We start from the raw sequence: 27798 nt of genomic DNA, 5'->3' as shown, positions 1-27798 counted from the left end.
TTACATAATTTTGATTGTTTAAGAAGAAAGTATTTTTTAGTCTGTGAATGTAATTAGTATATTGAAAGTACACCGAATACATAACTATATGTATACATAATTTTGCTTTATTTTCAATGATATATGTTCGCACATTGATTATTTGAGAAGAAACTAATTTTTATATGATTTTATTTGATCTAATGTGAATATTGAAAGCGTACCAAATGTTGGTATACTTTCAATATTCACATTAGATCAAATGAAATCATATAATAATATAATCCAAAAATTAATGAGGTTACTAATTCAAAAGAAAAGAAAAAGAAAATCGGGATTGGATAGACAGGAAGTGTGTCCGTCTCTGGAAAACGCTCCGTCATTGTGTGCAGCAGCGAATATCGTCCGTGGCGGCAGCTGGTGGTCGCTCGGTCGGTCCGCCCGCTACAATGCAGCGTCGTGGACACGCGAGCCTCGGCGGACTGGATGAGCGTTAAAAATATCCTGCAGATCCCGAGCGGGGGCACTGACAGGTACCTCGGCGGACATGGATCGACAGATTGTGCAGGTTGGTGGGCCGACAAACGTCGACGGACACCGGGCAACTATTTGTCCTTTTAACGGCGATGCGGAGCCGAACGGAACTGTTAGCTAAAACATGTCAACGCTAATTCCAGACGTCACTCAAATGTCTGCTAACTTTTTTTCCCGTTTCTTTTCTCTTCGACGCCCAAGTGTCGGTCTGTACGTGCAGACAGGCCGGTCGGACGACGAGCCTCGAACGTTACACGCAAATCAACCTGCTAATGAAGTAAAATGACCATTAATTAACAGATTGGCGGACCGACGGACACTTTAGCTAATGACACCACACAGTTCAGAAGACGGAGGCGAAGTGTTTTACCTTGAATCATCCACAGTTACTTTCTAATCGGCCATTTTTCAATTAACTGTCTTTAAGGGGCTCTTCGATTAATCTGCCTGTGTCTTTTTTGTTTCGCTCGATCGATTAGTCAAAAAAGCCTGAGAAGGCTCGTCGTGATTTCCCACAGTCGTCTTAAAATACGATGACGATCCACAGACAGTGTCACACTTAACATGTGTGACCATGACAACCAAGCGTCAGATTCTCATATTTCAGAAGCCGGAAACGGCAGAAATATTAACTGAAATATGAAGTGGCGCAGCTGTGTGCATGTCCTCAAACTGGACTAGAGCAGTGACACAGTCTTGATACTGAGTCTGTGATTTCTGAGATTTAACCTGTAGCGTCACTTCCTGATTAAAATATTGCACTGATTGCTTCAACTATGGTTAATAAACGAGTTGTGTAAAAAAAACATCTGTCATGGTTATTGTATTATGCCACTAATATTAGTATTGTCATGCAAAATTTGAATTATCTCAAAACTCAACAGCGGAAACAGGCGATCGATTAATCGACTACTTTTTTGATAATGGATTAATCGGTTCAAGTAGTTTTTTATGGGAAAAAAGGTACAAATTCTCTGATTTCAGCTTGTTAAATGTGAATATTTTCTGGGTTCTTTCCTCCTCTATGACAGCAAACTAAATATCTTTGGTTTGTGGACAAAACAAAACATCATCTTGGGGTTTGGTAAACACGATCAACACTTTTCACCATTATCGATTAATCGATAATGAAATAATCGTAAATTGCAGCCCTGCAAAAATCAATTGAGAGTAGTGTGTGAATAAAATAACCTGTGGTGATTTCGGTTTTAGGGCCATTCAGCACTTTTTAAATATTTGACAAATAACCTGAGTGATGCAAAAGTTACGAATACAAATCTAGTATTGCCATAAAGAAGTTCAGCTTTTAGATTCACAACATTTCCAACAGTTACCCAACAGGCCTTTTTCTCAGCAGACATTTTGACTTGTCACAACGAAAAGTATCAGCGTAAATGATAGTGGCATCAGTCTCTGATGGTGCGGCAGTTTTTGTCGCCTCACTGTGTGTAATCTGTCATATCACGAGATGTAATTGACCCTTAATAACTGCTTCTGTCTCTGGGCTGGACCACAGTAACAAAAACCAGAGAATTAGTTATAATAAAAAATACTTGTTAGCAATTGAGTGAGTTCACAGACTCTGACACTGTTTGCTGTTTCGCCTCAGGCGGTATGGAACGAGGACACGATGTCCTCTGCCTCAGTGGGCATGTCGGACCTGTCCGATGAGATCCTGCTGTGCATCCTCCGCCACGTCCCCGTGTGCGACCTGCTGCTGAACGTGGCAAACGTCTGCCACAAGTTACAGACGCTTTGCCACGACAAGACCCTTCTCATGCACGTCAGCCTGTCCGAGGAGTATCTGGTAAAGCTGCAGACCTAAACCTTTTTATTATCCTTTTGCTCTGATCTGGCATGTTTCAGGACTGTTTTAGTAAAGCTCTCCAGATTATCTCTTAATCTTTAAGTTCGAGTTTTTCAAAGGATTTCTGGAACAACATGGCGGTATACTAGCATTTTTTTTTCTTCCAGACTGATGATCCTTTGGCTCGGCGCATATTGAAGCAGCTGGCCAATCACGTGCAGTCCCTGAGTCTGAACGGCTGCTACTGGCTCGCCGGCTCTACCCTGGATCACCTCGCCCGCTGCCGGGCGGTGACGCACCTCGACGTCACCGGCTGTCGCCTCACTTCCATTCGCCTGTCGCGCCTTCTCTCCTCCCTCTCCCTGCTCCGATCGCTCGCTTTCGACGTGACCGCGGGCTTCAACTCTGCTCAGCTCAGCTCGGAGGCGGTGGGCTCACTGAGCCGCCTGTCGGAGCTCAGACAGACGCTGCTGACACCAAGTTACGGCGTGGTGCCGTGCTGCGCCCAACTCCGCAAGTAAGGATTGGTCAAGTTACTGGGATTCTTCACAGTGCAAAACATGTACTTGTGTCCATTTCTTATGTAATTACCTGGATTTCAGGTGAAGCGTTGATGCACGGCTGAGGTCATTTGTTTTAATGTAGTTATTTGGTCATTGAATAGAATAGAGTTTTTATTGTCATTACACACGGACAATGACATTGGCTGCAGTCCTATTGGTGCAATATCAGGAAAAAGTGCAAAACAGTTAGATAAATGTAAAAGAGACTCAATTTTAGATTCTAAAAAGACACACTGAGAAGACACAACATACCACACATACAAGACATTTAGTGCTGCAACTAAGGATTATTTTCATAATCGATTAATCTGTCAATTATTTTCTTGATTAATCGATTAGTTGTTTGGTCCATAAAATGTCATAAACAAACAAACCATAAAAATGGTAAAAACATGATGTTTTTGTTTTGTCCACACACCAAAGATATTCAGTTTACTGTCACAGAGGAGCAAAGAAACCAGAAAATATTCACATTTAAGAAGCTGAAATCAGAGAATTTTGACTTTTATTCCATAAAACTACTTGAACCAATACATCGATTATCAAAATAGTTGGCAATTAATTTAGTAATGGATTAATCGATTAACTGTTGCAGCTCTAAAGATGTTCACGATACAATTCCCGTTGTGTTGAGTGCAATTATGGCTCTTGGATAAAAAACTGTTTCTTAATCGGTTTGTACGTGTTTTAATTGTCATAAACTTAAGTATTGGACTAAAATTCTAATCTGATGTTTCCCAAAGCTCATCCTGAAAGGGACATTATTGTCTGTACCAAATTTCAAGGCAAACATTTCACTAACTAAAAACGTCCTCCTTTTGATGGTGGCACTAAATGAATAGTCTGGACGTCACCAAAATCAGTGGGATCCATCATCCGGGTGAACCACGTATCTTCGTCTGTACAAAATTCCATGGCACTCCAATCCAATTGTTATTGGAATGCTCCTGTCCGCACAGATGGATGTCTGAAGCCAAATATGACCAGCGTAGTTGTGTGTGTCTTGTTTGTGTGCTTGCAGGCTGATGCTACAGTTTGACATCTCAGACGTGACCAGAGAGGGTGTGGGTGTGTGCTGTCAGTTGATGGTGGGTCAGAGCAGTGTGCCACATTACCAGCAGCTGGAGGAGTTCACTGCGCGGTTGGCTCCAGGAGAGGTCAGTTTCTTAGTATACACATGTACATGTTTTATGTAGTACACTTAGAATATACACTGGTAGTACAGTGAATAGTGTCCGTAACAATGTACTAATTTCCCACAGGTAAACCAGACCTTGCTCCTTCTCTACCTGGCAGTGTTCAGTGTTCACGTTCCGAAGCGTCTCAGAGTTTTCCTCGTCTCGATCCCCGGCCCGAACCCCGCCCACTGGCCCGCCGCCCCCTCGCTGGCCCAGAGCTTGGGTCAACGAGGGGACCTGGAGGCTCTGCAGCTCCCTCGCTCCTGGCTGGATTCCTTGTCACTGAAGAGAGCCTTGGAGGGAAACAGCCCAAAGCACCTCAGCTTCAGCCGCTGCCCGGCGTTGTGGCCGCAGGTGTTCCAGTCGCTGCTGGAGGGCGGCGTCCGAGACGCCACGCAGCTCACTAGCCTGAACCTCAGCGGGATCAACCAGGTGCTCTACTCGGAGTGCAGGAACGTTGAAGACCACCTGGTCCCCGGGACAATGAGCCGGTTGGCAGTCGGCTGTTCAAACATTAAACACCTGAACCTGATGCACACACACTACCATCACGAACACTCGACTGGGCCGGGTGGGGAAACACACCTGTGTGGCAGCCTGGCCAAGTTCAGACACCTGTGCTCTCTCACCCTGCCCGCCTGCGCTCTGTCAGACGGCCTGAACACACACCACACCTCTACCAACAACAAGTCTCACTCTCCGTTGTTCCTGGGGCTGAAGAAAACTCCACGCGTGGGCCTACAGAATTTCAAGCCCGACTCAGGGTCTTCCCTGTCGGGGGACAGCACCTCGGGGCTCGCTCAGCTCTTAGCCGGCTGCCCCTTTTTAGAGACCTTGGAGCTCATCGGCCCAGGTTTCGTCTCGGCGTTGCCTCGGCTCGAGCCCTGCGCCCGCGCCAGCGTCGAGCCTCGAGGAATGTGCGCGTGGGCCGGAGGAGTCGGCGACGTGCATTTGTCCACACTGGAGGCTCTGCCTCGGTTGCGTCGCCTGACTCTGGCCGGGCTTCCCGGAGTCCTAAAGGGGACCGGGTTGGTGCAGCTGTCCAGGCAGTGCAAAGAACTGCAGGTTTTATCCCTTGCCAACATGGGATCGTTAAAAACCATGAACTACAACCCCGCCTTGCTGGAAACACTCCAGCAGTGCACACAGCTGCAGGAACTCAGGTGAGAAGAACCCTTCATTTTTACTGCAATACAAACACTCGCCATCAGATGGCATCATGCCTATTATTTCCCCCGTCTCAATAGAAGCACATCATATTTTTATGAATTTATCATATGAAGTTTAATAGTTTTCCTCTTTGGGATGTCAAGTAGTTTCAGAAACATGAAATTCTTTGTAATAACATGAGGGTTGGTGGATTTTCACAAAGATATCTCTGTCTTTTAATGGGATGCAAATGTATATATTAGTTTATGAAGAATTATATAGTTTATTCTGTAGATCCAGACTAATATATCGATTGGCCGATAATATCGGCAGATATTAGCCTTTCAGAGACATATCGGTTCGCCGATATTTTAAAAGCCTGACCAATAATACCGTCCAACTGATTTGAGCCTTTAAATGTGCATTTATGTTTACATTTTACGTAAAATAAATGTTTGTTATACGTTCTAAGTATTTGGTTGTATTTGTATTCTCACCTTATAGTTATTTATGACAAAGTTCATGGTTAAACTAAAATATCAAGCCTCAAGTACATGTCTTTGTCATAAAGGTTTGATAACGACGTTTTAGAAATCATTGACAGATTAAAAAAATAAATAAATATATATATATATATATATATATATATATATATATATCGGCCGATGTATGGGTATCGGCAAATATCGATATCGGCATCGGCCCCCAAAAATCCATATCGATCTGTATTCTCAGAAATTCCTCATCCACGCATTAGAAGATTCATTTGCAAATTTTTTAAGTCCACATAATTATGGGAACCTACAAACACAAAAACCAAAGAGTTTATTCAAAGTGTACCTTGAAGGAGTTCACAATGGCAGTTTTTAATTTTTTGTTGTTGTTGTTGAAAACTGTGTGTGTGTGTGTGTGTGTGTGTTCCTCAGGTTAGAGCAGCCGTACCTGAATGCCAATGCCTCCTTCTTTGAGGCGCTGTCCTCCTGCTCTCGCCTGCGGCGCCTCTGCCTTATCTCGCGCAGCGGCACCTTCGACCCGACCGCTGCAGAAGCCTTCATGGAGCGGTGCCCTCACGTCGTCGTGTGCCACATGTTCATGGGCGGCACCTTGCTGGCTTGTCGCACGCTGCAGAAAAATCTGCAGGACAGGTCAGTGGATGGTGTTTTTGCGTGGACGTAACGGACAGCTGACATTTAATTTTGTGTGACCAATCTTAATTTTCACCTTTTGTCTTTTGTTTCTTCGCTCTCTTGTCAGGTTTTCAGTTGAGCGCTCGGCCCTGAGCGTGGTCATCTATCCACTACAGCACGAAGACCTGCCCTCGGTCATCAGAGACATCCCACTGACACTGCTGGATCGGATCACTCTGTTCCAGAGCCACGTGGCACAACCACCGCATTTATCACCACTGTGACATTGGCAGAAAGCTTCACTCTGATTGGTGCTCAGCCTTTTTTTTCCTTTTTGTTTGTTTAAGCAGGAAAAAAAATGGAATGATTCTCAGCTGCACCGTTGATAACGATAACGTTTACATTTACATGACTCAGTAATGTTGGTCTCTTTAAAAAGGGAAATTTTACTTCAGCTTCAGGGCGACGCTCCGGAGCTGCGAGTGAATTTTTAGTGTCTTGTTTCTCACGACATTTCATTCTCGGTGCCACGAGGGTCTAAACTCTGGCTCCTCTGTCCAACGTCATTTCTGCTCTTTAGAAAAGGAAGTGCCAAAAATATCACTTGAGTGACGTATTTGTTCTGAAACTTTGATGTTGTAATAAACTCCATATGAAATATTTTTTAATTCTTGTCTGTGTACCATCACCGTGTTTGTGCTGTTGATCAGTTGTGTCCAATATGTTTAAAACATACACACACTGGTTCTTTCTTCTAAATCATCATGGACCTCTATTGTCATGTATTTCAGTCAGTTCAGTGGCCGAGGAATTAGTTAAATTTTTTCAAATTATCTTTGAGTGGAAACTTTTACAGGTCTTTTTAGCATCAACAGCAACATGTTAGTCCTCCAGGATACGGCGACTGATCCATTCTGCTAGTTTCATTTGTGATTTATTTATTGAGATATATTATTATTTCATTAGTGCATTCAACCATGGAGATATTACCCCAAAAATGCAATAATCATATCAATCAATATTTAATTCATATATTTACAACACATTGCTTTAACGTTTTTTTTTCATCATTTAAAATATGTAAAACATTTTATTTTGCATCAAAGCGTAACAAAAGACAGGGATGAAGACACTTTTCAAACAAAGTACCCAACTACTTTATCATTAGTTAGTGTCTGAATTACAATTCTGATTCATTCTGAATCAATTGTGATTATAGTTACATAGAATTGTGTGTCTACCACAAAATAGATGTGAGACGTCTGAAACTGAACTACACTAAAAACCAGAGTCTGCAGTCATGCTCGAAGCTCTGTGACGGCATTTGAGCTAAACACTGACATTAGTATTTCTGAGTTTTTCTGGTTTCGTAAATATATATTTTTTAAAGCTAATTCTTGGTATTATCTTTATCCTTGATGTTTTGAGATGTCGTCGTCCCCCCCCCCCCCCCCCCATCACCAGTGGACCAACATTAGCTGAGTGACTTGGGAGAGACTGGACCCGGGACCTCTACTCCGGGTCACACAGCCGGGCGCTGCCTGCGACCCACAGCCCGGCGTAGAGCGGCTCTGTGAACGTGGTCTCGAATCTGTGCATCAGCTGCAGCTGCCTCGTGTCACAAACGCAGTAGTAGGTCAGAACACCTGCCTTGTGATCCAGGTACACGCCGACTCTGGACGACTGAGGCTCCGGCACCGTGGTCTCCTCGTCGTTGTGTCTGAAACATTTGGAGTTTCTGTCCAAGTCTAAACTCCAGGACTTGTCGTTGCAGCCGAAAGCACACTCCATGTAATAATCTGATCTGCCGAGATCTTTGTACGCCACTGCTATTTCAGCGGACCCCTCGAACTCGACCTCCCAGTAACAACGTCCTGTCAGGCCCTCGGTGCACAGCACCTGGAAGAGGTGAGAAAACCTGTCCGGGTGCTCAGGATACGTCTGGACCATGTCCGTGAGTTGGGCCTTCCTGTTGCCCTCAGACAGAAGCAGCTCCCTGTATGCTGTGTTCGGGTCCAGAGTGAGGTGACGGTAATCTGTAGGGGGACGACAGATCGTGGAACAGATGGATCTTTTCATTTATACACCTCGTGCCAATGTGTGGCAGTGTTTGACCTCAGGAGTACAGCAGTACTCAACTGGGATAATGGGGGAACCTGCTCCCAAACAGCTTTCCCACCAGATTGCTGTGTTTGAAGGACTAGGCTCACATTTTTTGGGGAATATACTTTTGGTTGTATTTTTCGTTTTTGCTGAGAGTTAGATGGGATGAATGATATCACTCTCATATTTGGTCGGTTAGCATATCTTGGCATAAAGACTCCAAAGGTAACAAATTATTGGCTTCCACACATCCTAAAGAGTGCGCAGAAAATTCACTGTGTTTGGTTTTAATGCAGATTTTATTTTTTAAAGACTCACATGTTAAGAGGTCCACTCTGGTCTGAGGTTCATCTGCTAGTTTAACAATACACACACACACACACACACACACACACAAATAAACATGTGAACTGCAAAAATTCTGAATCTCATTTTAAAAATAGTTTAGTGACCATTTAAGATGTATTTTCAAAAAATAATCATAAAAGAATGAAATGGAAACATCAGTTGAATTCAAACAATAGGGTGTGTGTGTGTGTGTGTGTGTGTGTGTGTGTGTGTGTGTTTGCTGTGCACCAGGATTCGTGGTGTTGGACACAGGACAGGGGGGAGGAACTTGCTGGTCATGTTCGGGAGCCTGTAACAAACACATTTACATTTTTTCCAGGTATGTAAGTGCCGCTCTTAGTGACAGGAAATTGTCACAAATGTCATCATTAATAAGCCTTTTATTGATGTATAAATATAGTACATAAAAAAAGGGTGACGACGTCAGAAAAAAAATCATGTGCTATGAATCTCATATCTGTTATATCTGTGAAAATTAATCTCTGTGAAAATGAAAAACTTATTAACACAGGTATCAAGCCTATTTGGATGATGCCACTGAACTGCCACTGTGACAGTCTGGGCCAAACAAATATGTATTTCTTGTAGATTCTCTGGATTTTTTTGTATACTCTCAAAGTATTGAAAGAAACGGTTATTAAGTGCCCCTTTATATTCCCTTCAATAAATAACTTCCCATGACTGTAATTCAAAATTAAAGGTCACATTTTTTTTACTTGGACTTTAGAGCCCTCTGCTGAGCGGACAAAATGTTGATGCATTGTTTTATGGTTTTCCTTACACTGTAATAATGTTGAGAGTAATAATGTTGACGTCTTAATTATATTTTATAGTTCAATCCATAACAATTTTAGGTCTTTATACGTGTCTACAAATCTTGGTTTGAGCAACTATAAGGAAACCCAAAGCTACATTTGATGTTGGCACAGATAACCAGAATCAGAATCAGTTTTATTGCCAGGTAGGTAACACGTTACATACGAGAAATATTTTTTTGTTGGTGCTTTAAGGTGCATGTAGCAGTCAACATATATACACAGAATTAGAAAAAGAATATAGAATAAAATAAAATGAAATAAAATTAAATGTACACTATTTACAATAAATTTACAATAAATATCGGGGTCACAGATGATGACTGGTTGAATGTGAGTGTGGTGCTTTACGTTAATTACGTTAATTTGAGTTTTAAGCAATAATGTGTAATATTCATTGTAGATACACATTTATCACGCAAACAATTTTACATGTTATTAGTTGGATAATATCAGATGAATCGTTCTGGGTGTGGACACACACACACACACACACACACACACACACACACACGAATTTCTTTCTTTTTTACCATTGGCAGTGATCACGGCTCCGTCCGTTCCGTGAGTATCGGTGAAGTCTGCGTGGACCGGGATGTTTTTAAATAAAAATAAATCTGTCTTTAAGATATTAGCCAGCTCTTCAGTCTTGACTCACCTCACTTCGCCCCAGGAAGAGACGCACAACTGTACAAACTTTTTTAACCAGCAGGGGGCGGGGTGACGTAGACAGCGTGCGACGCGAAGCCCTCGGCGACTCTGGGCATAATAGTCTACCCCCGATGTCATCGATCGGAGCGCTCCACCCCCAACCGCATCCTAGCCAGACTATAGATAACACCTATTCAACAAGACATATAACTAAGTAACAAACAGTGACGTTTTAAGCGGAATAACCGCCTCGCTAATTGTCTCCTGGGGCTAAAACGTGCCGCTTGATGGTTTTCGCTCGGCATCTATTGCTCAGGTCTGCGCTTCGTTTGTCATTGAGTCGTCGCGGTGTGAGTGAGCATCATGTCCGAAGTCGCAGGTACGAAAAGTTTATCAAACCGCGTGGTTCGCTCCATTAACTTGTAGTTAGCGCGATAGTAAAAAACAACAACAACAACAACATCCACGATGTTGACGTCTGCCGCCTGTTTGTGCGTCCGAAACGGGGGGAGAATATCGGCCCCCGTCGCCAGGTTGTCCCTCGGCCCGGCGGCGAACGCACCCAGGTGTCTGAGTCTGACGTGGGCCCGGAACGTGTCTCAGCGGCAGCGGTCACCCGGGCTCCGCACGCCGACTCCCCGGTGCCTGTCGCGGGGAGCGACCCTCCGGTCCGTGTCCCTGTCGGCCGCCTTGCCGCGCCACGTGGACCCCCGTGCGGCGGCTCCCCGGGTCCCCGAGGAGGGAGACAGGGAGAGATTCGGCTCCCTCTCCGGCGACATCTCCTCCAGGAGGTCGTTCAGGAAGAGCGGCCCCGACCTCCGGGACCTGCGGCACAGGGAGGACGAGGAGGAGGGTGAGGAGGTGGTGGCCGAGGAGGGGGAGGAGGCTCTCATGAGGAGGCCCGGGAGGAGGAACACGCCGTACTGGTACCACCTGCAGTGCAGGAAGTTGATCAAAGACAACAAGGTGAGTCTGGTTATTATTAGTATTATTATTATTATTATTAGATTATTATTTCTTCACATTAGTGTCATTAAGCTGTCGCTTTTGTCCAAAGCGACTTACAATAAGTGCATTCAACCTTGAAGATATTACACCCAATGCACCCAAAAAAGTGCATTAATCATATCAATCAATATTGAATTCAAACTTTTACAACACATTGCTTGAAAGTTGTTCCCCCCCCAAAAAACCCCCCATTTAAAATAAGATGTAAAAACATCTTATTTTGCATCAAAGCGTAACAAAAGACAGAGATGAATACACTTTTGAAAGAAAGTCAAAGACAACAAGGGGAGTCGGGTTGAACTGTAACGCCTCTGTCTTGTTTTCTTTTTGTGTTTGTGTGTGAACTGTTGTTGTTGTTGTCGTTGTCGTTGTCGTTGTCGTCTTGCAGCTGCAGGAGGCTCTGGATCTGTTCAGCAGGGACATGCTGCGGGTGGAGAGGCTGCAGCCGGAGGAGTACAACTACACGGTGCTGATAGGAGGCTGCGGTCGAGCTGGACGACTGAAACAGGCCTTCAGACTCTACAACGATGTGGGGACATTTCTCTCTTTTATTTTTAACATCACGTTCACAAGTTCATTTAGCATTTTCATCGACACGTCAAAATTATTTCATACATATATATTTCAGTACCGGGCAGAGTGTGTACTACTGTCACACTGTCCAGTTTAAAAAAAAAATTGAACTTATTGATTCAACTTGAAGGTGATTCAAGATTTTCGTGCTGTTGAGCCCGACCGATATGTATATTTGGGGGCAGATATCTATACTAGGGAGTGAAATGGAAAAATTGATGTAGTGGATGCTGATTCAGGAAGATGGAAACCGTGGATATCTTAAGCAGAAGTATTTATTATAAGAGCTCAATATTGAGGAGCCTTCCGGTTCGCTACACAGATCAACAGGTTCACAGTGTTCGGCGTCCCAAGACAGTCTGCCCATCCCCGGTCTCTGTAGTGTATTTAGCTTTGAGTAATGTCATCATCTCCCCGCGACTATGACACCTCGAGAGAGACTTCCGCTGCTCAATGATTGTTTCGGCTGCCATAGATGACATGACCTTGCTTGGTGCCTGAGAAGACTCGTCTTAAGAGATTCTCAGGGAGAATAGACGAAAATTCCTCAACAGGGATTACTAGATTCCCAATAAAGATACATCGACCGATATATATAGTTGTATATGTATGTATGTATGTATGTATGATTCTAAGATGTCGTTGACAAACCTCTTTGACAGGAAATGTCAATGAAGCTTGACATCTTAGTTTAACCTTAAACTTTATCCTAAAGAAACAAATAAAATTGATAACCAAATAAATAGAACTTGAATTAAGAAAAAACAATTTGACCTAAAATGTAAACATTATGCACATTTTAAGGCTCGTATCATTTGGCCAATAATATCGGCCAGGCTCTTAACACATTGGCCGATACCGATATGTCAGTGAAGGGCTACTATCGGCCGATATTATCGGCCACCCGATATATCTATATATAGTTATTTAAATCAGAAGCAGTTAATTTCTGTTCCTTGATATTTTGGTTTGAAGCAGATGCACATTTTATTAATGTGATGGCATTAATTTTTCTTTTTTATGGATCTAATTAAGTCTGAGTTTCTGAAATGTGATGCATTGTGTTCATTTCAGTTTCCTAGTTTTAGTTTTAGCTTTTGTACTTGTTTGTGTGTATTTTTCCAGATGAAGAAGCGAGGTCTCGATGGCGTAGACGCGACCTACACCGCACTGTTCAACGCATGCGCCGAGTCGCCTTTGAAACAGGCCGGTCTTCAGCAAGCGTTGGTCTTGGAGCAAGAACTCCTACGCAAAAACATCCCCCTCAGCACCATCACGTACCAAGCTCTCCTCAAGACGCACGCCTTCACCAACAACCTCCAGGCCTGTATTCACACGCTCAGGGTACGACGATTTGTATCGCGCGGAAAAGGGATCGATTCCTTTGGATTGTGTGAGATTTCTGTTATAATACATGGGGTTTGTGTATGTTTTGTAGGAGATGCTGGAGAAGGGACATGTTTTGACCCAGAAGACATTTCACTACCTGCTGATGGGCTGCTTGAAGGACAAAGACAACGGCTTCAGACTGGCTCTACAGGTACGTACGTGCTCAAAGGAACCTGCAAATGTGTATATAAGAGTTATATTTCTTATCAACTTATCGATTAATCCTCCAAATTTTGATTCAGGCGACGACACAGTAAAGCTGTCACTTACCTCTGTTATTGTTTCAAATCACTATCTCGTACTTATACAGACATCTGACAACAAGTGTTGTCACACGCCACCTGAGAAGACGATGACAAAGAAGAGACATTATATAATTCTGTTGCTAAGATGTTTTCAGTCTGGACTCTTTTAAAAAAAGGGTGTGACACATTTTGCGTAAAAAAAATTTCACGTAGTTTGACTCTTGGTTTTCGTTTCAGGTTTGGCGCCAGATGTTGAAGTCAGGGATTCGTCCAGACTCCAAGAACTACAACCTGCTCTTGAGAACTGCAAGGGATTGTGGGATTGGGGATCCTGCCCTGGCCTCCAGTGTTCTGCTCAGTCCGGAGTGGGGGAGCCGGAAAGTGACGGGCCGTGTGTCAAATGTCAAGTCAGAGTCCGGAAGCAAGGCTGTTACAGACATTGAGCTTTTGGAGAAGCAGTTGTTTATCGAACCTGATTCACACAGAGACAGGGAGGAGTCCAATAGCAGGCAAGAGTCCACCCAGCTGATCCCGGTGACACAAATGGAAAATGCGTCGCTGCCAGTTGACTTTGTGAATTCCCCCGCTCCTAACCTGCTGGATGTTTTTGAGGGGAGGAAGGGCGACGTGGTCTCCCTCGGCACTGTGGACAAAGCATCCGATAGGCTCGCCCTGATCGGAGGAGCTGAAGGTTTTCTGGAGAAGTTGGCCGCTAAAGGACTCAGTCCGGACCTCAAAACTCTGACGCTGTTGGCCGACATGATGGAGTCGAGCTACGAGTCTCTGCAGATGCTGCTTAGGGCGGCCAAGCAGCATCAAGTGAAGCTCGACGTCGGCTTTTTTAACTCTGCGATTCGCAGATCAGCCAGAGCTGGTGACTTGGAGGCGGCAAAGGTACAGTCACGTGCACATGTTGTGCTTTCTATTGTTGTGAGGACATCAGCCCATTAACGTAACCCCAGATCAAATAGAGAAATATTTTTTACCGTAACCCTAAAACCACCTTTCTCCAGTTTTTCCAGAACTTTGCAGTTTAAAGATTTGCCAAATTCAATAAAAAATCGACATTATGATATTGATTATTATCATATGAGAACATTCTGCCAAACAATATGTGATATGTTTCATAAACAGCCATGGAAATGGTGCATTATGAAATCAAACAACTGGGGGAAAAAAAGGCAATTTCTAATGAAATCTTTTGATAGCGTCAAACCTCTGTTATTGTGAACAGAAGCAGGATTAACAGGTGAATCCACAAAGTCAAGGTTTATATTTTATCCCTATTTAATTATATGCTAATTTATATCATCATATCTCCTTTTTTTAAATTCCATTTTGAGTGTTTGGGGTCGCCATAGAGACTCTGCATGTGAAGTTCACATGGGTAATCTCAAGTCTTGGTGAATTTAACCCAAACTAATATCTGCAGGGCACACACGACATACAAAAGAACTCTGTGAGAAAACGTGGTGATGTTTCTAAGTGTATGTGCTGGTTTTTGATTTGTCGTTTTCTCTTTGCAGGGTGTATTGACTGTGATGCGACAGCGCAATGTAAGCGTGGATGTGAAGACATTCGGAAGCCTCGCGTTAGGCTGTGAGCGACAGAGCGACTGTCTGCAGCTGCTAAAGGACATGGAGGTGATGAATATAGAGAAAATGCTGTGTATTGTGTGCATTAATTGATGAATCATAACATATTACAATGATCTAAGTGTTCATATTGGCTTTCTGTCCTCATGTCTGGCTCTTTTGTGTTTTTCCGCAGGAGGCAGGACTCCGGCCTAACGTCCACGTGTTCTCTGCTTTGATTGGCCAAGCGACTCGGCGGCTGGATTACGTGTACCTTAAAACAATCCTCAAAAGTATGAGCAGCTTGAGAGTGTGGCCTAACAAGATCATCATCCAACAGCTGGAGTTTGCTTCACAGTATCCTCCAAACTACAACCAGGTGAGTGTACGAACTGGACATGACGGCACACGGGTCCGTGTAGATTCTAATCTCAAACGCAGAATGACACGCAGACTGTCTTGTAATGTTCATGGCCAAAACTTAGGGACTGAATTAATTAAACCAGGTGTCCCAAATAATAAAAGTATTTAACTCACTCTGTCACTGTCTGAATATAATCTGCAACACAGGGCATCCTGACCCAGCAACATGTGCTTCTGGCTCGACAAGGCGCCTGAGCTGAAGACTAAACAGTGACTTTCTTCCTTTCTGTTTTCTTCTCTCAATCCCAGTACAAGTCCAGGAACAACTACCTGGTCCAGATTGATGGTTTTCGTGGTTTCTACCAGCAGTGGCTGAGATTCATGCCTGCTCAGGATGACGAGGGTGAACAGGTAGAACTGCAAACTGAAACGGACGCTGCAGAGGACCTGAAAACGGACGTTTCAGATGAACTGACGCAGGCACAGAGGAACCAGAGAGCAGCAGCCAGGAGATTTGGTTCTCACAAAAAGGACAAGACCAGCATCACTGCTCCGTAACGGCACTACATGTTTCTGAATTCTCTCCTTGGTCTTCTGGTTGTCTAAGACTGAGTGTACCCTCATGTACGTTCCATCAGTTAACTTTGTGCGATTTCTTTTTACACAAAAAAATCAAAGATATTGTTATTTATGTGGCAATAAAAGTCCATTTCAAGTTTCAATCCAGGATTCTTGAAAATGTAAACCTCATCTTGGATGTCTTGTTTTATTTTGGAACATTTATTTTGTTCACTTGTACAAAAAGAAAAGAGAAAAAAAGTTTGGTTGGTTGTCAAAAATGTGCACAAAAAGGTTTCTTAAAAAAACAAAGATGTTCTCAGCAATTTAAGTAGAAACTAAAAAAAATATTAATAGGTGATGTGGAATAACAAATCTTCATTTTAATCGAATTACTGAAAATTATTATTTCTCTGATCAATTAAACAGAGAAAATGGTGGATCTTGTGGACATTACCGATGGTTCAGAATGAACTCTTTCAAAAAACAGACCACAGCTCTTTACTGATCCACTGTGGCTGATTTGTGTAACTGTTAAAATAGTTACTGACTGACATAAAAATTGTGTGTGGTACTACTGCTGGACCACACTTGGTCACAGTGTAGAAGTCAGCATTCAAGAGAAAAAATAAGATAACGTTTATTAATCCTTTGTAAAAAAATTTTTTTTTTAAAATTAGGCATTTAAGCAACATAAGAAAGATGCCACATACAACATATGCAAAAGGTTTGAACAAGCAGAGAAAAACTGTCGGGAGACTGGTCATGAATCAATATTTTGATATTCTATAAAAACATATTAAATTCACATATAATAAATATATATTTAGCCATTAATTTGCCTTAATGTATTTTACCTGAGTTCCACTCCAGTCTTGTAGGTAGCACTAATTCGCCTACACGTCAGTGTGTGTCACTCGCCAATAAAGACGACGAAGAAGAAAACTCCTCACTTCCGGTGCCATTAGATTTGAGAACCCCCCGCGCGAAAAAAAGAAAAATAACACTTCTTCTCGTTACGCGACATTAAAGGTAAGAGAAACACTGTCGCTCACGGAACTAACACAAACATTTGAACATGTTTTAATAAGGTCTACGATACTTTGCCGTAAAAAAAGCGAGACGTAAATACTTTCACTCCTGACACGAGCGATGACCGCACTGAACTTTGTGTTTCCTGACTTGCTGGAAGCTAATAGCTAACTCATTAAAAGTAAGGCAAAAAAAGGGTGAAAGTTATGGGATTTGGTTTGAGCGGGGCAGGAACGTTAAGGCTGACCGACAGATTCGTGACAAAGGGATAAACCTCCCAGAATGTAAACATAGGTGGAGGAATAATATTCACTCATTCGACTTCAAAACTTGGGTTTATTGGTGAGGACTCACTGCACCAGTCCTCACAGATCATACCAAACCATGTCTGCATGTGTGACGCGTTCAAAGACCAGACTGACAACTTGCATAAACAAATAAATAGATAGATATATACATAGGTAAATGTACTGTATTGATCCCAAACTGGGAACACAACAAACCTTTCAAAATATAAGAAATTCAAATATAAGATTCACAAAGCTATGCAATGATAGGGAATATAAATATAAAGGGATGTACATAAAATAGTGCAAGTATTTGGAATTTGTTACCGGCAACGTGCAGAAGAACATGGTTACATGAAGGAGGCACTTGTGATATTTGGTGTGTACTGTTTGTTTACATATCTATGTGTTGATTATTTCTTTTTCTTTTCCCCTTGTTTTTCGGCCCTAGACATTTCTGATGTGTACGACGGGGGACAATGGAGAAATAATCATCCTAAGTGATGATGACGACGACGATCAGGACATATTGTTTAATGACTCCTCAGTTCTCATTGTGGAGGTGGAGGACGTGAAGAAGAGTGGTGAGAAGAAGAGCGTTTACCTTATTCACCTGATGTGTCAGATCGGAGGTTATAGGTAGTCACCGGCTGCTCTTCTCCTCCTCCTCCTCCTCCTCCTCCTCCTCTTCCTCCTCCTCCTCCTCCTCCTGTGTTTCAGATTTCGTTTTGCCTCAAAGCGCTCTGGATGAAGACCTGGTCGTCACATTCTCCCGCCGGCCTGAGGTGCTGCCTCACGCGCGCTACGACTGTGCCATGCATCCCTTCACGTGAGCAAATTGCCACGCGCACACACACACACACACACACACACACACACACACACACACACACACACACACACATTTTGTGAAAATACTGCCCTCCAGTGGGAGGTGATCACACTGCTTCTCCTCCGTCCTGCTCAGGGCTGCAGATTGTGAGGTCGGCACTCCGGTGGCCGGAAACCAGCTCATTTGCGATCAGTGCTTCTGCTACATCTGCGACAAGCTGGCGTCAGCGGTATGTGGTGATGTGGTTCTGTACAGATGTACTCACAGTCTGGAATAATGCCTTACACAAACACATACACACTTCTAAAATAAGAAAAGGGGGTAATTATTCTCCATTCCCACATAATGTCAGTTTTGTCAAATTCACTATCAACCATCATTATAAGACGCCAATCGGACAGGGAAGCATTTTACCAGACATATGGTCGCATCCTCCTTAACACTTTGCTCTGGACTCTACCATCTTCCTTCATAAACATTGAGGCGGGGGACAACAGCTTCATTGGCAGCGACACGTGTAGAGCTACAACAGTTAATAGATTACTAAATTAATCGCCAACTATTTGATAATTGATTCATCCGTTAGTTTTTATGAAAAAAAATGTCAAAATTCTCAGATTTCTGGTTCTTAAATGACAATATTTTCTGGGTTCTTTGCTCCTCTATGACAGTAAACTAAATATATTTGGTGTGTGGACAAAATAAAACATCATGTTGGAGTTTTTGGAAACACAACATTTTTCACAATTTTATGAACCTAACAATTAATCGAGAAAATAATCAACAGATTAATCGATTACGAAATTGATCGTTAGTTAAAGCCCTCAACACATGTACATGTCATGTGTGGCCTGATCGGCTATGGCTTCGCAAACAGAGCAGCTTAGTTTAGAACGCACACAGAGGAAATGTGACCTCATTCTATGCTCAGAGCGGCTTTACGCCGTTTTTTTTTTGATGCAACGTTAATGATATATTTTATTCACATTGCCGTTTGTGTGTGTGTGTGTGTGTGTGTGTGTGTGTGTGTGTGTGTGTGTGTGTGTGTGTGTGTGTGTGTGTGTGTGTGTGTGTGTGTGTGTGTGTGTGTGTGTGTGTGTGTGTGTGTGTGTGTGTGTGTGTGTGTGTGTGTGTGTGTGTGTGTTCTTTCCTTCAGTGTGAAATGTGGTGTCAGAGCGGCGTGTGTCACTGCAACAGCCACAAACGGAGCGACTTCTGGAATAACCAAAGAAGCAGCGCACTGCTGGGAGGACTGAAGACCTTCAACCTCACACTGTCCGAAATAGACGCCCACCTCCGACATGCAGGTACACACGCACGCACACACATACACACACACACACACACAAAGAGACGGGCTCAGACTTAAAAACTTGTTGTTTGGCTGTAGTAATTACATGTCATTTCACGGCACGTGGATTTGTCTTCCTCTTGGTTCAGAGACGATGCTGCAGCGCTTCAGGCATGAGGTCTGTGCGGAGTTCTTAACCTTCCTGAAAGGAAAGATGTTACAGCAAGACGGTCTGAACCTACCAAACCAACAAGGCCTCGTCTACGAGTGAGTCACACAGCAGAGCTGGTTTAATTTCTTTATTAATTTGTTTTTCAAATGGGTTTACAACAAACAAGTGCAGAAGCTAAAGAAAAGATACACCTCCATACATAGTGGATGTGCAAAACAACCAAATGAGAGCACTCACCTTCTCCTTAGACATGTGAAACATTACTGATGCCAAATTTAAACATTCAGATTGTCTGTTTTTTTTCTTCTTATTCTTCTTCTCAGTTACACCCACGTTTATGAGTTTGTGTCATCGTTCCTGAACAAAGCAGACGACCAGGATGCCAGAGCTGCTGCCGTCATGAGACTGGGAGCTGCCGAACAATTTATTGGACATTTTCAACCCTCATGGTGCTCACACGCACGCACTTACACACAGAAAGAAGTATTTTCTACTTTAGATCTACTTCAATTTTGAATTTGTTGTGTATTAAGTTTTTTTGATCTTTATGTTTCTCTGCAGGAGTTACATCTCTCCCATGGCCAATGCTAATGAGGCTAAAGTGATGTTACTCCAGAGGTAAACACACTCACACATACACACACACGCACAATGTCTTTTGTTGTATCTGTAATTAATTCACTTGGATATTTACCATCTGTGTTCATGTGTATCTGTGTGTGTGTGGTTTTCTTTCAGGGTTGTAGCGTCAGTGCAGAGACAGATGGTGATGGCGGATTTTACTTCAGATTTCATCCAAAAACTGCAGGATTTTTACAAGAGGTTCTGTTTTCCGTCCGAGCTGAAGAGCATGAGGAACTGGTGCGTGTGTTCGGATGTCGCCCAGACAAAACTGTCCATTTCATTTAGCACATTTAAACCTTTTTGTGTTTTTTCTATAACTTCTTGTGTGTGTGTATGTGTGTGCGCGTGTGCAGCCTGTGTGTGCGTCCCTGGGATGACGTCCTGCTGGTGTCTGTGCTGAAGGGACAGAATGTGTCGGGCTTCCGCAAAGACAAAGGCAAGAAGGACATCCTGTTAGAACAGATTTCTATAGTTCTACTGAGATCAGAGCTGCTGCAGCGACAGCACAGGTACAGGGTCACTCTTTCACACTACACACACACACATACAAACACACACACACACACTCACTCACTCGGCCTTCAAAACTAAACTTGGCTGTGTCATGTCTGCAGGTACAGGGAGTTGTGTCGCTACCTACGAGTCGTCCAGACTGATGATTCCAAACTGTGAGTGTCTAAAACCTGAACAACCACGAATACTTTTTCTGTAGAATGAATGAATTTTGTGCTTAATTACATCCATATTTACTAAAGATGATCTTTTGAGTAGCAATATCTCTCTTCTGATAGTCATATTTGTGTTACGTCTCGACTTAGTGACCGATAACGAGCAGAGATTTTAAATTTTATGAGATTTGATGATGTATTTCTCTGCACAAACTAAGATTTTTTTTCTATAATACCTTAAATATTTCCCTGAAAAATGTTAATAATACAATTTTGTTTTATATTCAACTGATCATTGTTTGAATGGTTAATTTGTCCCCCCCCCCAAAAAGCTAATTAGATCCACAGCAATAAGTCAAGCATCAGACCAATAATCTATTTTGATAATAATATCGTTATAATGCTGGTGTTTTTTGTGTTTCCATGTTCCAGCTTGTTTTTCTTCGTCTTACGTGAGTGAAATGTGCTTAAGCTACAAACATTAATTGATTAACCAGTCGACAAGAAATTAATCATCATCCTCTATTTTGATAATCGATTAATGGTTTTACATTTTTTTAGGGCTGCAACTATGTATACATTTTTTTAGTGTTTATTTATTAAGGTTTATTTGAAGACAACATTCTTCTTATTTTTTTTTTTTTTTTTTAACTGTTGCTTGAACGAAGTAAGATATCTAAGATCATGATGATGGACTTCAGGAACTTTTGATAAAAAAGAATTATATTTGCTGACATTTTTTTACAGATCAAATGATTAGTCGAATGAATTGGAAAAAAAAAAGGTTTCAGCACTAATATGCACATTTAAATCTATAAAATGAACAGATTCATTGATAATCCAAATGAGTAAATTGATGTTGTTCAAAAAGTTGAATATTTAAATTCTTACCATCTTTTGAAAATAAAATCCTCTGCATATATATATATATATATATATATATTTAAGAGATGATTGGTGACGTCATGTTGTTGACTTCATGTCCCTGCAGCTTCCAGCCGCTTCAAGACCTTATCCCGTTCTTCATGTGCCTGGGGGGAGACGTCATGTCGGCCTGCAACAGTCTGTGCCCCTCGGCGAACGCCCCGGCCTCTCGCTTCAGCCCGCTCCTCTTCCTCTTTTATCTCCGCCTCTTTGAAACGGCGACGGCACCAAAACTGGTGGTCAGTCAGCCGGCAGAGCTCTGCTCTTCTGACGCCTCGTGGGAGCCGATCAAAGGTCAGACCCAAGATATTTCACAACATCAGCATTTTTAACTTAAAAAATAAATATATATATATATATATATATATATATATATATATATTATCCTTGGAGAAGACGTCAAACTCTGTCTTCTCTACAGATGCTTTTCCTCTGAAGCGTGCTGAGCTGGTCAAATTTGCTCTCCGGGTTCAGAGATGCTGCTCTGCCGTCTTCACTGATGTAAGTCTTCAACACTCGTCATCGCTGTTCACTTCTTCGTTTTGATGCAAACCCCAATTTTTTCACAGCAAAACCACAGACTTTTGTAGCTTCCTCTGCTCTGTGCAGGGGGGAGATTAAAGAGTCTGTTTAAAAACGGACGGAACATCACTGCACAGTAAACATCAGAATTGCCATGAAAAGTAATTGGAAAATCTAACTTTGATTTTGTTTACAATTTGCATGCGTCTACAGTTGCAGTGCCTTTTATTTTGTCTTTATTTTCATTCGAACCAACCGAGTTTCCCCACGTGTACGAACGCTGCTGCTGCTGCATAAAAATATTAATATTGTCTGACCATATGTGTACCTTCCTGTTTTCCTTGTCCAGTCTCAGTGTTGGACCCGTTTACTCACAGTTGTCAACAACACACCTTGTAGCTCACTCGCCGCTTTCACAGCACCGAACCCACAATTTCTACACGTACGTATTTTTCTAGTTTTATTTAAGGCTCATTTTTTTAGGAATACATTTCCTTTTTTTTAAGGGTTGTTGCTGTTGTTGTTGTTGTTGTTGTTGTTGTTGTTGTTCTCACTCTCAATCTTCTGTCCTCTGTGTCTCGACTTCAGGAAGCGAAGGATGTTGTGAATTCGATACTGCTCAAGGAGCAGGGGATAAACATACAGATCCCCCGTTTCTTCCTGGAGGTGAGTGTGAGCAGATGCACGTACCAAGTGAGCTTTCAAAATTAAACTGTGAATAAATGTGTGGGGTTTTTTGTTTTTGTTTTTTCTAGGTTTACCCAGATCAGGCCTTGTTGTTGTTGGTGACGGGGGCGTTAGGTTTGAGAATCCTCAGCGCTGCTCTGACTCCAGCTCTCCCCGTACTCAACACCTTTCAGGTATATTTCCCTTTCCATCTTTCGACGTCCCGTTCCTGTTTGAAGGTGACGAGTCAGATGTTTCGGTCCGCACACAGTTTTCATGTCCTCACATTTTAATCATAGAAAACAAATGGTATCACACACAGGGGTGTAGAACCAAATTCTGGGCCCTATACATAAGCAGTCTCTGTGGCCCCCCCGCAGCTATGATGCTGATTCATTTATGATACTGTGTTCTAATAGTAACTAGCTAACTCCTACTGTATTCAGGTAGTAAAAGTTACAGTTAGCCAGCTAGCAATCTCCTAGCTCACTGTTGATTCATTTCTTTTGAAAGAATTTTTTTTTTGTTTGTTGAGAAACTAAGATGAAACTTGAAATATTTTTTCACTTTCAAGCTTCATGACCTGTAGGACTGCAGTGATTTAACATCAGCACGACCTGTTGTGGACTCGTGCAGTAGCCATGCTACTCCTCCTCCTTACTACTCCTCCTTGAAAGTCTATATATCTTATAAAATTCAGCCCTGAAATATTTTGAACTTCTATATGGAGGTTAACTCAAATTTCTGCAGGTTAGCTTAAATTGCTGAGAAAGTAGGCAGGCATGTATATGCATTTAACTTCTGCCTGAGTCTGTTCAGTCTTGACTAGACCAGACTTTGTTTTCACTGTCTTTATTATTTATACTTATTGTCCTATGTGTGGTTGAATGAAATTAAATTCAAAATAGATTAACTCTATGGATAAGACTTAGATTTGTTGTGACAAATGCCACACAGTATATATACTTTAAAAACAAAAGTAATTTCACCTGCTATGGATGAAATATCTTAGGCTTATAGAAGCAACTGTGTGTCATTATCCGTTTTTTAATTTTTTTTGTAATAATGTCTTGATGAGCTGCGAAACTGCCGACGAGGATCTGAATGTTTTCCGTGTCTCTGTGTCCCAGGAGAACGTGTGGGCTCTCTGGTGGCTGTGGGACAGTTTGTCCTGCGACGCAGAACGTCTCAACTCCTTCCTACAGGAGATCACACAGGAGGTGGAGAACACAACAGGTGTGTGTGTGTGTGTGTGGGGCATCCAAGTTCTAAACTCTCAGTGGTCAAATCATGAGATATAGGGAGGCTGCACTCGTATTAAACTATTTAAACTATATTTAGGTCATCAGCATGAAATTCATGGGAAAAGAAATTAAACCCAAACTATTTATTGGTAACTTGTGGCAAAATGTCCATCAATAACAAATGCTTTCACATCCAGTCGCAAATTTTGACTGATGCTCTGATATATTGGAAATGACACTTAAAGGTGACATAATATGCTCATATTCAGGTTCATACTTTTAATTTGGGTGACCACTTGGAAAGGTTTACATGCTCTAATGTTCAGAAAAGGCATCAGTGTTTTCATACTGCCCATTCCTACAGGTCATCTCTTCACCCTCTGTCTAAAAAGACTGGATTTAATTTAGCCCCGCCCCCTCCCGATAAACCCCAGTCTGCTCTGATTGGCCAGCTGGCCTCGTCTGTTGTGATAGGTCAACCGGTTTCAGAACGTGTAGGTGTGTGTAGGAAACTTCACGCCCCTTCACCAGAAAAGTGGAGATTCTCAGATTGTAGGCGGGGTTACCCCCGAAAGATTCAGACTGTGACATCACAGTGGGAGAGAGCTCTGAACCCGTTGTTCAGAGTCAGGTTTTAGGGTTTAGCCAGCTCACAAAAAGTATTTTTTATGAAGAAAAAAAAGTCAAAATTCTCTTCAATGTGAATATATTCTGGTTTCTTCTCTCCTCTGTGACAGTAAACAGAATATCTTTGGTGCGTGGACAAAACAAAAAAATTACCTTTTGGTTTCGGCCGACATTTTTCACCATTTTATGGACCAAACAACTAAACGATTAATCGAGAAAAATAATCGACAGATTGACCGATTATGAAAATAATCGTTAGTTGCAGCCCTAAACTTTTGCAACCGATAACATTAGAGACACAATCTCCATCTTCTTCGGCTCGACCAGTCATTCGTCATCTTATGGTATAAATGCCGTCACGATGACCTCATTATGAAATGGCATTGTTTAAAAAAATTGAAACAAACCAGTAACCGTCGCCTGGTTGGGACGTGTACAGTAGACACACGCATCACATGCGCCCCCGTGATGCTTTTCATTCATTCTGTCGATGAAGATGAAACAAGGTTTTTGTGCAGAAGCAGCTGCTTAACACGCCGTCTCTGTGTTTCTGTTTCTGACAGATGGGGATAATTCATTACACTTCCTCCGCTCTGTCATACCCACTCTGTTCTCTTCAGCAGAGAACTGGGATCAGTGAGTCACATCAATTTCTTATTGCTGCAACAAAAGCACTAAAGCATTTCCAGCTGTAGAGATTTTTTTACTTTGCCTTTGACACTGGATTTTAAAAAGTCGTAAGAGGCTGTAGATCTGATCTGTTGCCTTCTTTTCCCCCCATGTCCTCTCCTGGTGTGGTGGTGATCAGCACCTACTGTAAGTTGCGCTGTCTGTCACGTGTGGTGAACGATCCTTCACTGTGGATCTCGCCTGCTGTGGTGTCGATGTTGACGTCCGGTGTCTTTTCCCTCCTGCAGGCAGTCCGGCAGCTGTTAACCTCTACTCCCCACAAGCCAAGGCGCCGTCACAGTGTCAGCTGTAAGTCCCTCAACTCTCGTCCATTGATCATTTCCTCCCCAATCAGAATCCACTTTAAATGAAAAATATGTACCGTCTGCTTTATTTTTACTGGTGGATAATATATATATATTTTTAAAAAAATCATACATTTAGGTACCATGTGGAGTTTACACTCAGTATTCGTCACAAGAACGCATCACGAGGCCTTTTAGAAACGTCAAACTTATGACCATCCTCATTAATCAACTGCGCATCCTTTATTTTTATTTTGTTTACATCTAAACATCTGTTTACATCATCTGACTTTTTAAAATTTGTATTTATTTTTACTGATACCAATTTTTAACCCTTAATTCCCAACATTGAGTGATTATGTTGCGTTGATCCCAAACCTAAAATCTGTATTTCTCTCTTACTGGGGTCACTATAGTGAGTGTCAGGTTGCAAAGCTGGAGCGATATTCACCTCTGTTTATTTTTCATAGACCAACATTGTACTTGGACTATAAACTCAAATGAAGTTTGAGCTGCGGGAATTAATTGAACAGCAAAGGATTGATCTGCATCTATTTGAGCAATAGATTAACTGTCATTTTCCTAACAAAAATAGCAAATTTGTAATTTAATGCTTGAGTGAATAATTGAAAGTTTTTAAATGAGACATTTTAAAGTGTCACCTTGGGAAGGAAATTAAATCTCTACTTTTTGAAATTTTATAGTTATAACAATCAGCAATCACACTTAATTTTCTTAAACTTTCAAGAACCTTCAAGAACATAATTTAGGGCTGCAACCAAATGATGTTGTTCTTGAAGTTTTAGAAAATTGAGTGTGATAGCTGACTCTTTAGATTCAGTTATATTTAACATCTGTCAATCATATAAACCATGGATCAATCATCTTTAAATATTTCAAAAAGAGAGTATGAGGAATGAATGCTTGGCTTTTTACCTTTAAAAAAAAAAGAAGACAAAGTTGATCTGTCATTTAATCATAATTGTTCATAAATCATGTTTCTCTCAGCGTTAGCAGTGATTAATGGTTTGAAACCGTGCGATTGGATGTGTCATCGTTTTATTTCTTTCCTCCTCTCAGTACAAAACCTCTGTCGCATCATTAGCTCCATTTGCACCTAAAATGGCAGAAGTGTAAGTGGAATTAATTAAAACTTTGCGATGTGGGACTTAATAATAATCAAATAATCAAAAGTTTTGAAAAAAATTCTTTGCTGGTTTGCAGCACATCCTGATCGCACATGGATGGAGACTCCTGCCAGACTCGTGAATGTCCCCCAATGCCGTCACGTGCCACCTTGACCCCGCGGTCGCCGCTGTGTCGGGGTCAAGGGTCAAACCTGCACACGGACCAGGTGTCGTCAGTGTGAAGATGAGAACAACATCCCCACTGTTCTTCAGCAGTTAATAACACCACAGAGACAATATGTTGCTTTATTCTTTAAAGATTTCAACAGTGGGGTTTGTTTGGTTTTCTCTGCCCTGTGTTTTTTTTTTTTTTTTTTAACTGAATGATGTTTATGTTTAAAACTTTCTGGAAAGAAACGTTTAGATATTCACTTTTTTTTAAATTAACGAGACAATTTTGTAACAGTAAAGTTAAAGAAAAGGAAAAAGTATGTCTTGGTTGATCTTGGATTCCTAAATTATTGCTGAAAATGTCGAATTACAGTGTAAAATACGACGTGGTTTATTTTCAGAGTCCATAAACACATGATACAACCGGGTCATATGTGTGTCATTAACATAAAGATAAAAGTACAGTGAACGTATTTCAATCTGTCGTCTGGAACACTGGTGGAAGCAGTTTTCTTATTTTATTTTACTTCAGTAAAATTCACACTTACTGTGTAGAAATGCTCTAATAAAGTTAAATAAATAAAACACTTAAAGAACGGCAGTAGTAAAGGTAAACTACATAATGTGCTGTGAGGTAGCTTAATCTACAAGAACATAATTTCCTCGTTGATTT

At 41.9% G+C, this 27798-nt stretch overlaps 4 protein-coding genes across 6 annotated transcripts; 3 read left to right on the top strand and 1 right to left on the bottom strand.

Moving 5' to 3' along the window:
* The first annotated feature begins 381 nt into the window (after window positions 1–381).
* Window positions 382–6999, top strand: fbxl18 (F-box and leucine-rich repeat protein 18). The gene is made up of 7 exons (XM_035635969.2): window positions 382–547; window positions 2123–2320; window positions 2488–2837; window positions 3905–4040; window positions 4146–5224; window positions 6137–6355; window positions 6465–6999. Exons 1-7 carry the CDS (start codon window positions 527–529, stop codon window positions 6619–6621), a joined length of 2160 nt encoding a protein of 719 aa, XP_035491862.1. The 5' UTR covers window positions 382–526; the 3' UTR covers window positions 6622–6999.
* A 778-nt stretch (window positions 7000–7777) lies between these two features.
* Window positions 7778–10386, bottom strand: LOC118311875 (stonustoxin subunit beta-like). Of its 2 annotated transcripts, none has more exons than XM_035635976.2 (4): window positions 10137–10386; window positions 9017–9077; window positions 8759–8794; window positions 7778–8373 (listed from the first exon to the last, which is right to left on the bottom strand). In XM_035635976.2, the coding sequence occupies exons 1-4, from the start codon at window positions 10137–10139 to the stop codon at window positions 7850–7852; spliced, it is 624 nt and encodes a 207-aa protein (XP_035491869.1). In that variant the 5' UTR covers window positions 10140–10386; the 3' UTR covers window positions 7778–7849. The 2 variants fall into 2 exon arrangements, with proteins under 2 accessions (XP_035491869.1, XP_035491870.1); XM_035635977.2 differs by having other exon boundaries at window positions 8759–8791.
* A 336-nt stretch (window positions 10387–10722) lies between these two features.
* ptcd1 (pentatricopeptide repeat domain 1) lies at window positions 10723–16156 on the top strand. Of its 2 annotated transcripts, none has more exons than XM_035635968.2 (8): window positions 10723–11220; window positions 11651–11791; window positions 12961–13179; window positions 13274–13375; window positions 13707–14363; window positions 14996–15112; window positions 15240–15422; window positions 15716–16156. In XM_035635968.2, exons 1-8 carry the CDS (start codon window positions 10723–10725, stop codon window positions 15962–15964), a joined length of 2166 nt encoding a protein of 721 aa, XP_035491861.2. In that variant the 3' UTR covers window positions 15965–16156. The 2 variants fall into 2 exon arrangements, with proteins under 2 accessions (XP_035491861.2, XP_035491860.2); XM_035635967.2 differs by having other exon boundaries at window positions 15240–15455.
* Window positions 16157–16909: 753 nt separating this feature from the next.
* On the top strand, window positions 16910–27552 carry zgc:112980 (uncharacterized protein LOC503706 homolog). Its single transcript, XM_047333959.1, has 22 exons — window positions 16910–16996; window positions 17735–17867; window positions 18004–18112; window positions 18251–18344; window positions 19272–19422; window positions 19556–19673; window positions 19902–20027; window positions 20140–20196; window positions 20317–20439; window positions 20556–20711; window positions 20817–20870; window positions 21862–22088; window positions 22216–22295; window positions 22666–22758; window positions 22905–22982; window positions 23072–23176; window positions 24113–24218; window positions 25417–25489; window positions 25662–25669; window positions 25771–25831; window positions 26908–26960; window positions 27052–27552. Exons 2-21 carry the CDS (start codon window positions 17744–17746, stop codon window positions 26930–26932), a joined length of 1968 nt encoding a protein of 655 aa, XP_047189915.1. The 5' UTR covers window positions 16910–16996; window positions 17735–17743; the 3' UTR covers window positions 26933–26960; window positions 27052–27552.
* Window positions 27553–27798: the final 246 nt, after the last annotated feature.

Source organism: Scophthalmus maximus, chromosome 8 (assembly GCF_022379125.1).
Source record: "Scophthalmus maximus strain ysfricsl-2021 chromosome 8, ASM2237912v1, whole genome shotgun sequence".
Lineage (NCBI taxonomy): Eukaryota > Metazoa > Chordata > Actinopteri > Pleuronectiformes > Scophthalmidae > Scophthalmus > Scophthalmus maximus.
Note: the sequence above shows the minus strand (reverse complement) of the source record. Positions and strands in the feature narration are given on the sequence as shown.